The sequence below is a fragment of the Poecile atricapillus genome, chromosome 10 (genome assembly GCF_030490865.1).
Source record: "Poecile atricapillus isolate bPoeAtr1 chromosome 10, bPoeAtr1.hap1, whole genome shotgun sequence".
Classification (NCBI taxonomy): domain Eukaryota; kingdom Metazoa; phylum Chordata; class Aves; order Passeriformes; family Paridae; genus Poecile; species Poecile atricapillus.
Window position 1 is genome coordinate 14803523 of NC_081258.1, and position 14267 is coordinate 14817789.

The window sequence follows — 14267 nt, forward strand, 5'->3', positions numbered from 1 at the left end:
GGTGTGTGTTACCTCCCCGGCATGTTTAATTCATGGGGCAGGAGAAAGGCTGGCAGCAGGGGCCCCCCTGCTGCCCCAGCCCCTCGGCTTCCAGTCTCCCAGTGTCCCAAAGTGGGTGCGCCGCTTGCGACCCCTGCTCACACTGCCTCCACACCCCGACCCCGGCTCGGCGGCGGGGCTGGGGCAGAGCACGGAGGGCTGACCCCACTGCGGGACATCCCGGCGGGGCTGCAGCCCGGGGCCCCGGGAGTTGTCTGCCACATTCGCTCCAGCGAGCAACTGTTTTGACAGAGCTATTACTCACCCGTCAAGCTTTTGTTCCCGCTGCCCAGCGGTGCCTGTCTGGAGTCCTGAATAGGATCAAATCCTGCAACCAGACACACACACACGCACGCAGGAGAGCGCGGCCGAGCTGGCCCCAGAGCCAGAGCTGCTGCGGGGTGGCTCGGCTGCCCCAGTCCTCCCTCCGGAGCTTGGGGGTCCGCTCCCCCATCCCAGGACCTACATGAAGCTCTTGCTCCTGCTGCTTTGCAGCCTCCTGGTGTGGAGGGTGGGTGAGACGAGGTCGGATGCTTCAGAAAAGTTGTCCCCGCTGGCTCCGGGAGGTAACTGATAGAGGGGCTGCCTCTCCGGCAGCAGGGCTGTGAGGCAGCTGGTTTGGGGCGTGGATGCACCCTGAGCACCGTCCCCTTGGGCCAGACCAGATGTGCGGGGAACCGGGTGGGTGACGGGCACCCAGGGATGGCGGTGAGGGGCTTGGTGGGTGATGGGGGCTGAGGATGGAATGGGGCTGGGAGAAGGGGCATGGACTTGGTGACGGGATGGAGTTGGGCGGCTCTGGGGCTGGTGTTTCAAGGGAACCAAGGTGTCTCTGGGGCTGGTAATGGGATGGAGCTAGTGATGGAATGGGGCTGGGGGTCCTGCAGCTGGTGATGGGGGTTAGTGATAGGTCTTGCCCAGTGGGGTCTGGATCCCGGCAGGACACAGGCAGGGGGGCAGAGAGGGTACATTCCTGGCAGTCTCAGCCCACCCGTGTGAGACGGGGGCCCAGCGGGCTGTCCCCCCCTCCCTCGGCCTCTTGCCCCTTTTGTGCTCCCAGCCCAAAAGCTCTTTCTTCTCTCCCCTCAAGTCTCCATGGAGACCCGGGTGCCTTCCCGGTATCCCCGGCTGCGGGCGGACCCTTCAGGGGGAATTCCCACGGTCCTCTGAGGGGATCGGCCACAGACAGGGATACAGGGAGGGCACCTGTACCCCTCAGCCCCCTATCCCCTGCTGTCCTCCCCAGCTCTCAGCACGAAGGAGACCTTCCTGGTGCTCTCACTGCACAACAAGTTGAGGAGCAAAGTGCAGCCTCCTGCTGCCAACATGCAGAAGCTGGTGAGCCCCCTTGAAGGTCCCATGTCCCCCACCTTCGATGTCACATCCGCCTTCCACCCCATGCCCAGGGAGGAGGACAGCCCATGTGCAGTAGTGCAGCAGTTTGCTAACACTCTAATGAAGCAGAAGAGCTGGCTGGTGTGGGGCCCCTGGGGAAGAGCATGCCACTGGCACTGCCACATCCAGGGCACACCAAAAGCAGTGCTGATCCCTTGAGGTGCCTTTTGGGATCTCCCATGTCCCTCTGGTACCTCCTAATCACCTCACACCTGCACACACCAAGGACACAGCAGGACTGGTTCTTTGGAGCTCTTTATGGCATTCCCCATTCCACGTGATGGTCCTTGATATTCCCCAAGCACCTCACATCTGAACACACCAAAGCAGGGCTGGTCCCTCCGTGTGTCTCCCATGTCCTGTGGTGGCCCCCAACGTCCCTCCATCACCCCCCAGCTGCCTACACCAGGGCAGGACTGGTCCCCAGGGCTCCCTTGCAGCATCACCCATTGTCGACCCTCTGATATCCCTCAGTCACCTCCTGGACTGAGCATCTTGGTGGTCCCCACACACCCTTGGGCGGTTCCCTGGGTGGCTCATGCTCATTCCTGCAGGAGTGGAGCGAGGAGCTGGGGCAGTTGGCAGGGGCACGAGCAGCCAGCTGCCTGGAGGGCCCCGCTCCACCACCAGCCCCACAGCTGGGCTGGAGCGAGGTCCTGCTGCCGGCGGGAGCCGGAGGCTTCGGGGCCGTGCTGGAGCTCTGGTTTGCTGAGGGACAGCGCTACGACTACAGGACGGGGCGCTGCAGCAGCAATGCCACCTGCAGCCATTACACACAGGTGGGCACCGGGGGCACGGGGGCTGCAGGGCTCCAGGACCCCAGTGACAAACGCTCTCCCACAGCTGGTGTGGGCCACAGCAGGGCAGCTGGGCTGCGGCCGGCACCGCTGCCCCGGCCCCCATGGCCCCAGCGAGGCCTTCGCCTGCGCCTACTCGCCGGGGTAAGGGGCTGCAGGGTGGGGCTGGGGCGTGGTGGTTGGGGCTGCGAGGGTGGGGCTTGGCGTGAATGGGTGGGGCTTGGAGATGTGAGTGGGGTCTCAAGCAGGTGTGTCCAGGTAGGGACATGGGTTTACCTATGGGATGTGTGGCAGGGGAGGGGGCAGAGAGCTTGTCCTGGTGGCAGGTGGGACTGTGCACTGAAGTGGGTGGGGCTTGGAAATGCAAATTGGGCTATGTTTTGGAAGCAGGAGGGTGTGGATGTTCTGGGCGGGGTTGTGTGTTGAAGTGGGCGGGGCTGAGTGCTGTGGACAGAGATGCAAGTGGGTGGGGCTGGGGAATGAAGGCAGGGCGGTGATGTAGAAATGGGTGTGGCTTTGCAATGTGGGTGTGGGCTTGCCCCAGAAAGGGGTGTGGCTTTCCCGGGTGGGTGGGGCATCTTCCTCCAGCTGCCTGTGGGGCCAGGGGCAACTGGGAGGTGGCCGGGATGCCCATCCTGCCCTACAAGCAGGGACCCTGGTGCTCCCTCTGCACCGCTGGCCTCTCCGGCTGCTTCAAGTCCTGGGACCACAGCGGCGGGCTCTGCGGTGAGTCTCCCCTGTCACCATGGCCTCTGCATGACTCTGGTGCTGCTGTCTCCACCCCTGATGTCCTCACTGTCCCTCTGGTGTTTCCAGAGGTGCCCAGGAACCCCTGTCGCATGAGCTGCAGGAACAGTGGGCACCTCGACATGAGCAGCTGCCAGTGCACCTGTCCCCCCGGCTACACGGGCAGGTACTGCCAAGGTGAGAGGGCACCGTGCAGCCTCAAGAGGCTTGTGCGTGGCTGCTGCAGGGCATGCAGGTGCAAGGCATGCACGGGCACAGCCGGTGCAGTGTGGGCAGCACAGCCAGGGGCAGGGACTGCCCAGCCCCCTGGCAGCTAATGCAGTGCTGTGCCCACAGTGAGGTGCAGCGGGCAGTGCCTCCACGGAAGGTTCAGGAAGGAGGAGTGCTCCTGCCTCTGCGACGCGGGCTATGGTGGAGCTGAGTGCGGCAGTGAGTCTGCGCCCACCTGCACTGCTGTGGGGTGGCATCAGGGATCCACAGGCAGGGGACCCCAAAGTGGGGCAAAAGGTCCTCTGTGGGCCCATCTCTGTTGCCACAAGGACCCACCTGCTCCTGCCTGTGTCTCCAGCAAAGATCCATTTCCCCTTCCATGCCTGTGACGTGCGGATAGACAGCGACTGCTTCATGGTGTCCCCCGAAGCCGACACCTACTATGGAGCCAAAATTAAATGCCAGGTAAGCTCCTGGGGTGCTCCAAACATCTCTGTGCATCTGAAAAGTGCCACCCATCCTTGCAGCCCCCCTGGGGCATCTCCTCTGCCTGGAGCAGTGCTGGGCCATGCAGGTGGGGCAGACTCACTCCCTTCCCCATAGGAGAAAGGAGCGATGCTGGCCCAGATAAGAAGCCAGAAGGTTCAGGACATCCTGGCTTTCTACCTCAGCCGCTTGGAGATGGGTAACAGGGTGACAGACACTGATTTTGAGACTGGAAACTTCTGGATTGGTGAGAGACAGCAGCAGGCAGGTTGCAGAGTATCCAAGGTGCTGGCAGACGTGCCAACCCACCTCCTGCTTCCCCAGGTCTCACCTACAAGACATCCAAGTCTTCCTTCCGCTGGGATGTGGGTGAGCCATCCTCATTCACCAGCTTCGCTTTTGGGCAGCCAGACAACCAGGGGTAAGTGGATCTAGAGTACACCAAACTCTGCATGGTGTCACTGCTGACTGGCTTCACCACCATCCTGGTGGGACACAGGTTTGGGAACTGTGTGGAGATGCAAGCATCAGCTGCCTTCAACTGGAACGACCAGCGCTGCAAGACCCGAAACCGGTACATCTGCCAGTTCGGTGAGTGAGCGGCTGGGAGCCCCCCTGTGCTGTCCCGGGTGTGCTGGGCCCTGGAGGTGCCAACCCTCAGCTCTGCTGGGTCGGTGCCTTGTTGCCAGCCCTGCCCAGACCTCTGTGTCTCTCCTGGGTGGGAGGCACTGACTCTACTCATGCCGTTGCAGCCCAGGAACACATTGCCTTGTGGCAGCGGGACCCCTGAGCTGGTAGCCCTGGGAACTGGCCAGCGCTGGCTGCTGTGCTGAACCTGTGGCTCAGGAGAACCCTGGTGCTGTGCCAAGCCCGGACCATGGCTCAGGAGGATATCTCCACAGCTCACTTGTGCAGGGAATGAGGGGCTGAGAGGACCCATGGCACTGCGACCTGGCAAGAAGGGGTGTGCTGTACATGACCATCCCTGAAACAGCATCTTCTTCTGCCCCTCATCTTCCTCTGTCACTATCACTCTGCAACACTCTAGGCAGGAGATGTCCCTTGCAACAGCCAGGCACAAAAGCATCCTTCTCCAAAATTGGCAGCTGGGCTGTGTCTGGACGGTAATCTCAGTGTGATGAGGGGCCACCGGGGCTCTTTGGGGGTGCAGACCTTGGCACAGCTCAGGATGAGGACTGGGCTCGGCTCTGAGCCATCATCCTGACCTGGGTGAGAATGCCCCAGACTGGTGGGTTTCTCACCATCACCTCGTCCTTCATCATCTGCCCGCTCATTAATAAAGACCCTCTCTCCCTTGGGAAGAGCAGTTTGTCTCTTTTTCCTCCTCTAAGCCCACCAGACTCCCTAGCCACAGCCCACATCCTGCCTGCACTGGGTGCAACCTCCAGTTTCATCTCTTGGGTGGGTGCTGGGGTTGCAGAAGCCAAGGCCATCCTTGGCTGAACTCTTCAGTACATGGGGTTGTCTTGGAGGGATGGTGTTAGCCAAGAGCTGCTTCTTCCAGCCTCAGGATGGCCTCAAGTCACAGCACCCCATGTGCTGGGTGCAAGCCTGTGCCCCCGGCACTGGTGGGTGTCGGTGGGTGCTTCTGGAGGTGATGTGCCACTGCCCTCCTCCTTTCATAACAGCCCACTCCAGTGCTGGTGTGGGGTGTGGGAATGGAAATGTCTTCAGCCAGGGTGTTTTATAGTCTGTTGGTTGTGCACTGTCTCAGCCAAGGGAAGGCACCATCCACATCACTGGGCTGGGCTTGGGGCCCCGGGCAAGCTGGGCAAACCCAGGGTGAAATGAGCCGGCAGCCAGGAGGGCAAGGTCCAGCAGGTGGGAGGTGGTGGGAGGATGAAGGTGGAAAGGAGCCCAGAGAGGATGAGGGTGAGGCTGGAGATCCCCAGCGCAGAATCCAGCAAGTGAGGCAGGAGGATGGAGCTGGAAGGACCCCGGGGAAGATGAGGCTGAGGATGGAGATCCCGAGAGAAGGGTCCAGCAGGTGGGGCGGGAGAATGAAGCTGGAAGGATGAGGATGAGGGTGAGGATGGAGATCCCTAGGGCGGGGTGCGGCAAGTGGGAAGGGGAGGGAGGATGGAGCTGGAGGGAGCCCAGGGAAGATGAGGGTGAGGCTGGCGATCCCCGGGGGAGGGTGATCCCGGTCCCCGCGGTGCCGGCAGTGGTGCGGCCCGCGGTCCCCCCGGCCGGCGGTGGTAGCGACCGGTGGCAGCGCGCTCGGTCGGGCTCGGGACCGGAGCGGGGCAGGAGCGGGGCCGGAGCGGGGCAGGAGCGGGGCCATGACGCTCTTCGGCAGCGGGGACCCGGGCTGGAGATGTGAGTACCGACCGCATCCGGCCCTCCACCCTCCCCGAGTGCCCCTTCCCCCGCGGGATCGGCTCTCCTTTCGCACCCCTGTTCCGGGAGGTGCTCCGGCACTGGGATGCTCGAGCGGCACCGGCAGCTCTGACCGAGGCGAGGGTGTTCCCCTGCAGCCTTCCAGTGCCTCTAAGGCTCCCCACCTCGGGCACGGCACCCTCCGGAGTGCCCACCACAGCCGTACCAGTCCCTCCCCGGGGCTGGATGGCCTTCCAATACTCGGGATGCCGGGTCCTTCCCATGCCATCACCCCTGGGACAGGGATGTCCTCCCGCAACAGGGTTGTCCCCATGCCGTTACCCCTCCACATCATTAGCCCCAGGACTGGAATATCCTCTCAGTACTGGAATACCCTATGCCATTCTCTCCTAGGATAGGGATTCCTCACAGCACGGGGATGTCCCCATACCATTCCCTCCTAGAGCAGGGATTTCTTCTACTTCTGGGATGTCCCCAAGCCATTAATGCCAGGTCAGGCATGTACTGTCAATACTGGGATGCCCCTTTGCTAATACCCTCCCAGGACAGGAACATCCTTCAAGTACTGGGATGTCCCTCCTTGCATTATTCCCCCATACCATTACTCCATCAGGACAGGAATATTCTACCACTACCCTTCTGTTACTGGGGAGGCAGGGAGGGAGCCCAGACACTGGGAACAGCTGGTCACACCTACTGTGGCCAAGATTGAGTGTGCAAGAAGGAGCCCTCAACTGTCTCCTCACCCCAGTGGCCACAGAGGTTAAGGAGTGTCCCAAAATTAAGTACACGGCGATATTCACAAACCATACCATCAGTGCCTCTCAAATGCATATGCAGAAAATAGATTCAAGCTGGCTTTTATATGGATATTGGCTGTGAAATCCTAAAGGAGGGATGAAGAGCGTCACTGGGGAGGAGTGATGTGGCATTGCTGAGCTGTGCGTCCAGAGGCATTTCCACCCCACATATCATCACACGAGTCTCAGCAGCCTTTGGGAAGATGAAGCAGCTGGACACAGGGTTTTTCCCATCCCTGGAATCCAGCTGCACTCACAGGAATCCTGCTGGCCTGGATATTCCTCAAAAATAATCCAATCACCCGTCAGGTGTGATAGCAAAGGTGGATTCACCACAGTGATGGGAAATGTCTCAGCAGGTTAATTGTGCATCAGAAGTGCTTTCTGCCACCCTAATTGGAGTCTGCCTAGCTTTGGGTCCTTGGGATGGGGCACCTGTCAGAAGGGATAGCTGGAGCTGCTACATTTCTGGAACTACTCTCTGCTGCTCACGTCCTTCCCAAAGACTTAAATCTAGAGAGATCTTCCACCCCCCTGCTCGTCCTGTGGATGCTCTGCAGTGGGACATCTCCAGCCAGGAGAGAAGTCTGGCTGGGAAGCTGGTTCCAGAGATGTGTCTGTGTGGGGTAGGATATTTGCATCCCCTTTTCTTTCCACTTCTCATTCCTTTCCTCTCCCCTCAGATTTGGATATGTCCAGGGAGTCCAAGCTGAGCCGGGCCAGGCTGGGCCAGAAGCGTCAGCACAGCAGCAGCCTGAACCAGTGAGTGCCTGTGTGGGGCAGGGGTGCACTGGGGGCTGGGGACTGTCCCACACCTGGCTCCTCTTCCTCCCCTGCTCTCTGTCACTCACCTCTGCCTATTCCAGCTGGGAGGACATAGGGTAGGGACATCCCTGCCTCATCCCAACGGGGCTCTTGGAGCATCACCTGCTGCCAGATGGCACAGGTGCATTTGGAGTCCTCACCAGGCTCCTTCTGGTGTGTGGGCTGTGAGGATTCCCCTTCCCCATCTGAAGGCAGTGGGAGAACAAGCAGAGCCCTGTGATCTCCACACCTGCTACAGTGTTGCCCCCCAGTAATGGCTTCACACTGTCAGGGGATAAGTTTAGGTTGGACATAAGGAATAAATTCTTCCCTGTGAGGGTGGTGAGGCACTGATATAGGTTGCCTAGAGAAGCTGTGGATGTCCCATCCCAGGAGGTGTTCAGGATCAGGTTGGATGGAGCTTGGAACAACCTGGTCTAGTGGAAGGTGGTGTTGCCAATGGCAGGGGGGTTGAAATGAGATGAGCTTCAAGAACTCTTCTAGCTGAAACCATTCCAGAATTCTATGATTCTGTGTTAATGTCAGTTGCAATTGTGGCCTTTAAATGCCGTTCCTCAAACTCTGCAGAGGCACACAGGGATGGTGATATCTCTGAGGAGGGCAGTAGGTGATGGTGATGATGGCACAAGTGGTAGATGAAGAGCCTGTCCCCATCCCTGTGCACTTTTGGCTCCACATCTCAGTGGATGTGTGGTGAGGAGAGGATTGGAGCTGGTCTCCTGTCTTGTTAGAGCTTTTTTGTGAACGCCCTGACTGAACTAATTGCTCTGCCTGTTGCCATGGAGCACTGGAGGGATGCAGCACTGGAGGGCTGGGACTGCCGGCCCCCTTGGGCAGTGGAGCATGGCAGCCACTGCTTTTGCTGTTCCCAGGAGATGCTCTGAGCAAAGATCTGAGCTAGAAAACCCCTTGCTGTGTCCCCAGTTGAGTGCTAGACCCCAAGACTAGCAGAGCTGCAGTGCCACCAGTTCTCTCACAGCACAGGGTGGCCTGTGGCATCCCCATCCCTTTTGGCATGGGCTCCAAGCTGCCCTCTGGGCTGGGCAAGCTTGGCCTAGGCTTGGTGCCCCAGGCAGGGCAGCCCAGCTTGCCTGAGAGCCCCCCAGCAAACCTACAGCTCTCCCTGAGCTCCTGCATTGATCCTGTGGTCACAAGTTCATCTGCAGCCAGATCTGGAGCACTGGGGGACCTTGTCCTGGTTCCCCCATTCCTGGCAGCATGAAGGCTCCCTGCTCCAAGTGATTCTCAGATCAAGGCTTTGTCTCCCCTCAGGTTAGGCTTAATCCTACGCTCCCTGACTCTGCAGGAGCTGAAGCAGCAAAATAAGCTTCAGCATCCTTCTGCTTCCTCCTCCTCTTCTTCCTTCTCCTTCCCCCACTCCCTGCTCCTGGTCCAGAGATTTATTACTGGAATGTGTCTGCTTGCAGTGGATCTGCTGACAGATCTCTTCTTAATTTGGAGCCAAGCGAGCCAGCAGCATGTACATGGAGCCATGACCATGAAATTTAACATCAGGGCACTCTAAATGCAGGTTCCTGAGAGCAGACCTTGCTGATGCTGCCCCAGGGACTTCTCACCATCCTCCTTAACACCCTTGTTTGTCTATGAGGATGATCACTTGCAGGGCAGAGCCACCTCCTGGATCATGCTACAGCTTGTGTGGGATCCTCTGGGATGCCTCCTGCTCCCCAGGGATGAAGGCTGGGTGGGTTTGTGCCCAGCAGTGACTGCTCCACGATGTCTGTGGGTGACATTGTTTGCTCTCTCCCCCTCCTGCAGCAGTAACTGTGACCTGGACTATGATCTCTACGGGGATGACTTTCCATACCGGTGAGCACAGCATTCCAGGAGCGAGATGAGCTGAGCATGGGTGGGTTTGACGTGTGACTGTCTCTGATCATGGAAAAACAGGGTGTCCCTGGGCATCCATCCCCTTGCCTTTGACAAAGGCTCGGTCGTGTTTCCCCCCTTGAGGGAGCTGCACCTTCCCCAGGCTGGGGGCCTTGGGGAGGGGTACCTGGGGCAGGGACAGCATGCGGGCAGGGCAGTGCCCAGCCTGGGAGTCCTTCACTGCACAGGGACCCCAGGACATGCTCTCTTGGCTGGCAGGGGCTGCTGCTGCACCTCTGAGGTTGTACTCACACCCTGTGCTCTTGTGCCCTTGCAGGGTATATGAGTACCAGAAGATCCCCCCACTCATTAACCGCATCCCAGTCAAGACCAGGCGGACTCACTCGGGAGCAGGAAGCAAAAGCAGCCTGAGACCCCAGCCTGGGATGAGGAGCAGCACCAGCTCATCAACAGGACGGACAAAGTGTAAGTGCAACAAGGCTGGGAGGAAGAGAAAGCAGAGGTTTTGTGTCTCGGTACATTAGAGCAGCGCTGCAGCCCAGAGGCCCCACTTGATGCTGACCCTGACTTGATGCTGAGTCCCCAGCTCCAGCAGACACAGCCTGGGCTGCACTGGTGTGCTGGCTGCTCCCTGGATCCATTTCTGTTCCCCAAGGATGCCCAGAAGGGAGGATGTTTCATAGAGGAGAATGTTTTGTGGAGGAAAATGCTCCAGAGAAGGGGAATGTTCCAGAGAGGGGGATGCTCCGGAGATGGCTGCCCAGGATGGCATGTCTTCCTGGCTTTGGGTGGGATCTTCATGGCTCCTCTTCCAACAGTGCAAGCTGAAGAGCTGCACTCCATCAAGGGGGAGCTGAGCCAGATCAAGGCACAGGTGGACAGTCTGCTGGAGAGCCTGGACCGCATGGACCAGCGGAGAGAACGTCTCACAGGTGAGGGGACCAGCCACAGACCCTCCAACATTTGTGTGTCTCTGCCAGGCAGCTCATGTGCACACAGCCTGAGCCCTGATCTGGGTTTAAGGGGAACCTCCCTGTGTGCCCAGGACATCCAGAGCTAGCTGGGCAGATTCCCCACATCCTTTCCCTTCTCTGGGCTGGCACGGAAGAGCCCAACCTTTTGGTACAAGGGAAACAGGCAAGGACAGAACTGGTATTTGCACAGGTACCCCAAATTTCTTCTGTCTCTGCCTTTTCAGGGTCCAAGGAAAGCGAGAAGAAGAGGGCAGAGCCAGGGACAGAATCACCATCCCCAGCTGGAGGGGGGTCACAGGAGTCACGGGGAAAGGAGGGGACGAGGGCTGATGGGGACAGAGACCTGCGCAACACTGACAGTGCAGAGGAGAGCACAGACACAGAGGAGATGGTAAGAGGAGGGCCAGATTCTATGCCAGACTATTTCTCTAAAATCCACCCCTGCTTGCTGGTGAGGGATGCCTGGAGTAGATTAAATGCTCCATTGGGGTTCCCCAAGCCATTCCAGACGTGTGCCAAGGCTAAAACCTTTGGCACAGCCAGAACATCCCCAAGTACCCTGCAGCAACCCCCTGGGTGTGCATCACTCCAGCACCAGGGCTACAAAAACACCCTCGGAGCAGAAATTCATTTTATCAAAGGTGCTGCTCCCACGCTGCACTCCCCAGGTGGGTGTGGGATCCCAGGTACTGGGCAGGGTGCTGAGTTTGATCCTACTGCTGGAGTGCATCGCAGGACGGCCATGCTGTGTTTCTCCTCACAGGTGAAAACCCACATTTCGGACCCCAAGGGGAGCCAGTAGCCAGACTGTGATGCTGTGGCCTTCCTGTGAGGTCAGCCCTTCCCAGCTTGTGCTCTTTATTTCTTTTGAGGCTTCCAGGTAGTGCCACACATGACACGAGGTGCCTGCCCTCGGCATGGCCATCTCCTGCTGCTGGCAGCCTCACGTCCTATCCTGGAAGTTGCCTGCCAGCTCTGGCAAGAGTTTTTGTGTTCCAGTGCACTTGTTTTCTTTTTCCTTCTGTTTTCAGACCAATGGATAAGCAGAGGTGGCCTGGGGAGGGAAGGGAGCAGCAAAAAATTGAAAGGATCATATCCCAAAGTAGCATCTCAAATCTCAGCTGGCCTGCTGCCAGCATCACCTCACCCACAGGATGCTGTGGAGAGAGAATGTAGCCCAGGGCTCCCACCCCTATGGCACAAGTGGCATCCCAACCTTCAGATCCTGGGAACTGGTGCAGCAGGCACAGGTACAGCCCAGGATGGCTTTCAGAGCTGCTCAGCATCCCACCATAGGAAGAAGGAACCATGCTAAGCCAGCTTTAGGAGGCTTTTGTGGGATTTTAGGATGGTGCCAAGCCTAGCTCTGATGTGACCTGCAGGACCAGCAGTGGGGCAATGCCAACCCAATCATTCCCATTTGCCCTAGCTCCCAAATGTGTTTTCCTTACCGATTTTCCACAGGCTGTTCTCAGCCAAGCATTGCATCTGCAGCCAGCAGGACTCTAGTAAGAGCTTTACGAGGCACCCAAAAAGTCCTGGTCCCCCTTGTGCTCCCCAGTGTCACATTTCAGTTACATGTCCCTCATTTCTGTTGTCCTTCTCTCACTGGTAGGAACTTGTTCTGTATTTCTAATTTGCTCTGGTAAAAGAGTGTATTGTCTTGGAAAGAAAAATAATTTATATTTCTTTTCTCTGGTTATTTGACTCCAATGCAGTTTTTAACCATTTGAAGTGAACAGTTTTGTACCCCATTTTATGCGCTGCCAGACACAGCCCTCAGCTCTGAGGGCTTTCTTGGATGCTGCCTTTCCTACAGCTCAACCCACAGGCATGAGTGCAGCTCTGCTCTGTATCCCAATGGAAAATACCCCAACTTCCCTACCAGCCCACCATGGTGCAACTTGGCAGAAAAGACCACCTGCTGTACTCCATCCCCAGGAATAATCAGATTACAAGGAAGCACCCAGCTCCCCCTCAACTCCTCAAGGACAGTGGGAGCACAGAGGGTTACCCCAATTGTCGAAGCACATCCTTCCACCTCTGCCCATGGCTGGCAGAGGCCCCAGGAGGGCCATACAGGCAGAAGACTCACCAGAAAAAATATTATTTATTATTACAAAAAACCTAACAAAACACAACTCTGCCACCCTGAAGCACTGCCTGGGCAAGAAGTCCAACGGATGCTAGTCCATGCCATGATGTGGTTCCTGCCTGGTTCTACCTAGATGCTGCCTGCACAGATGGATACGGTGGGGAGCTTGGAGCGAGGGTTTCACCCTGGTGCTGTGACCACCCCGGGGTGAGATGTGGGGTCCTGGAGTGCCAGCAATTGCATGGAGGGATGTGTTGGGCAGGCTCTGGCTGCTGAGGCAGTATGGAGGTTGTTTTTTGGGGGCTTCAGCAGCGTGCAAGGCTGTTTGGGTCCCGTGGTGCCAATCAAGAATGGCCTCCTGTGACACGATAGATCCTCAGGTGCACTCTGGGGTGCAGATTCCTGTGTCCTTGAGCACAGTTCTTGGGCCTCCAGCTACGTGGGCAGCACGAGGGGGTCTCCAGCAGTGCAAAGGTAGGCTCATCCAGTCTCCAGCAGCATGAGGCATTGATCAGGCTAGGTCTGGGCATTCACCAGCAGTTACAATTAAACTTAAGCTTCAACTTAATAAACTTCTAAGATTCTAAAATAAACTTATTTTAATCCCCAGCAGTGATGAGTGGATCAGGCAGGCTCCAGGGGTCTCCGGCAGCATTGAAAACAGCTTGTGCGGGCTCTGGGAGATGTCCCATCCCCAGACTCCAGGTCTCAGGGGCACTCAGGCACTGGTGGCGGCGGCGGCAGTGGCGGTGGCAGCGGCGGCGGCGGCATCGCGGCGCTGGGCGGCCCGCAGCAGGCTCTGCCGCAGCACCGGGTATTGCCGGTGGCAGCCATCGAGACCGAGCCGCAAGGCTTGCGCCCAGTCCTCGGGAGGGCCGCCCCGGCCGCCGCCCAGCACGGCTGACACCTGGTTGAGGGCGGGCAGCAGGGCCAGCGTGAGGCGGGCGGCGGCGCGGCGCTCCTCGGGCTCGGCGGGCTGCAGCATCCATGAGGCGGCGGGCGCGGGCGGCCGGCACAGCGCGCAGCCCACGGCCAGGTCGTACATCTCCACGCCCGCGTCCGCCAGAGCCAGGGCGGCGGCGCTGACGGCGGCGGCCAGCGCCGAGCCCCCGTCCTGCAGCAGCAGCGCGCTGACGGCCAGGCGGGCCCGCGGGTAGCGGCCCAGCCGCACCGCCGGCTCCAGCGCCTCCCGCAGCGCCGCCGCCGCCTCCCGCTCCGCCTCTCGCTCCGCCGCCGCGCCCGGCCGGCCCCGCGCCCCACGCCCCGCGAAGGGCGCCCGGCGGAACTCGCAGAGCAGCCGGCCCGGGCCGGGCTCGGCCGCCTCCCGCGGGCCCCAGGCGGCGCAGAGCACCTTGGTGCCGCTGCCCAGCTCCACGTAGGCCGAGCCCTGCGCCTGGCTCAGCAGCCCGGCCCGCGCGAACAGCGGCCGCAGGGCACAGGGGTCCCGCGGCGCCGCCCCCGCGCCCTCCTCGTCCTCCTCATCCTCGGCCGTGGTCGCTGCCCACAGCGCCGGCGGCTGCGACTCCTCCGGGCCGCGCAGGCGGCGGTGATCCAACGGCATGGCCGGCGGGACACGGCGAGCGGGCGGAGCTGGGGCGGGCCCGGGAAGGAGGCGGGCACAGGCTGTGAGTGGCACCGGGATCCCATCCCACCCCATCCCGCCCCGCCTGCAGAGCCGGCGAGCCGA

At 59.7% G+C, this 14267-nt stretch overlaps 3 protein-coding genes across 3 annotated transcripts; 2 read left to right on the plus strand and 1 right to left on the minus strand.

Annotated features, from left to right (window-relative positions):
• The first annotated feature begins 505 nt into the window (after nucleotides 1-505).
• On the plus strand, nucleotides 506-4464 carry LOC131582774 (C-type lectin domain family 18 member A-like). Its single transcript, XM_058846246.1, has 12 exons — nucleotides 506-605; nucleotides 1286-1377; nucleotides 1989-2213; nucleotides 2278-2375; nucleotides 2836-2957; nucleotides 3048-3155; nucleotides 3315-3407; nucleotides 3547-3653; nucleotides 3792-3921; nucleotides 3999-4095; nucleotides 4174-4265; nucleotides 4427-4464. Exons 1-12 carry the CDS (start codon nucleotides 506-508, stop codon nucleotides 4462-4464), a joined length of 1302 nt encoding a protein of 433 aa, XP_058702229.1.
• Nucleotides 4465-5977: 1513 nt separating this feature from the next.
• Nucleotides 5978-11287, plus strand: LOC131582775 (RNA-binding Raly-like protein). Its single transcript, XM_058846247.1, has 7 exons — nucleotides 5978-6014; nucleotides 7519-7597; nucleotides 9440-9490; nucleotides 9828-9976; nucleotides 10330-10443; nucleotides 10710-10876; nucleotides 11249-11287. The coding sequence occupies exons 1-7, from the start codon at nucleotides 5978-5980 to the stop codon at nucleotides 11285-11287; spliced, it is 636 nt and encodes a 211-aa protein (XP_058702230.1).
• A 1290-nt stretch (nucleotides 11288-12577) lies between these two features.
• On the minus strand, nucleotides 12578-14237 carry EXOSC6 (exosome component 6). Its single transcript, XM_058845811.1, has one exon. It carries the CDS (start codon nucleotides 14235-14237, stop codon nucleotides 13299-13301), a length of 939 nt encoding a protein of 312 aa, XP_058701794.1. The 3' UTR covers nucleotides 12578-13298.
• Nucleotides 14238-14267: the final 30 nt, after the last annotated feature.

Excerpts from the sequence above, each read along its gene's own strand:
- LOC131582774 (XM_058846246.1), top strand. The coding sequence starts at position 506 with ATGAAGCTCTTGCTCCTGCTGCTTTGCAGCCTCCTGGTGTGGAGGGTG. Across the intron at positions 2,958-3,047 it reads CCACAGCGGCGGGCTCTGCG|AGGTGCCCAGGAACCCCTGT; the intron begins GTGAGTCTCCCC and ends TGGTGTTTCCAG. Across the intron at positions 3,408-3,546 it reads TGGTGGAGCTGAGTGCGGCA|CAAAGATCCATTTCCCCTTC; the intron begins GTGAGTCTGCGC and ends CTGTGTCTCCAG.
- LOC131582775 (XM_058846247.1), top strand. The coding sequence starts at position 5,978 with ATGACGCTCTTCGGCAGCGGGGACCCGGGCTGGAGAT. Across the intron at positions 7,598-9,439 it reads CACAGCAGCAGCCTGAACCA|CAGTAACTGTGACCTGGACT; the intron begins GTGAGTGCCTGT and ends CCCCTCCTGCAG. Across the intron at positions 9,491-9,827 it reads GGGGATGACTTTCCATACCG|GGTATATGAGTACCAGAAGA; the intron begins GTGAGCACAGCA and ends GTGCCCTTGCAG.
- EXOSC6 (XM_058845811.1), bottom strand. The coding sequence starts at position 14,237 with ATGGGGTGGGATGGGATCCCGGTGCCACTCACAGCCTGTGCCCGCCTC.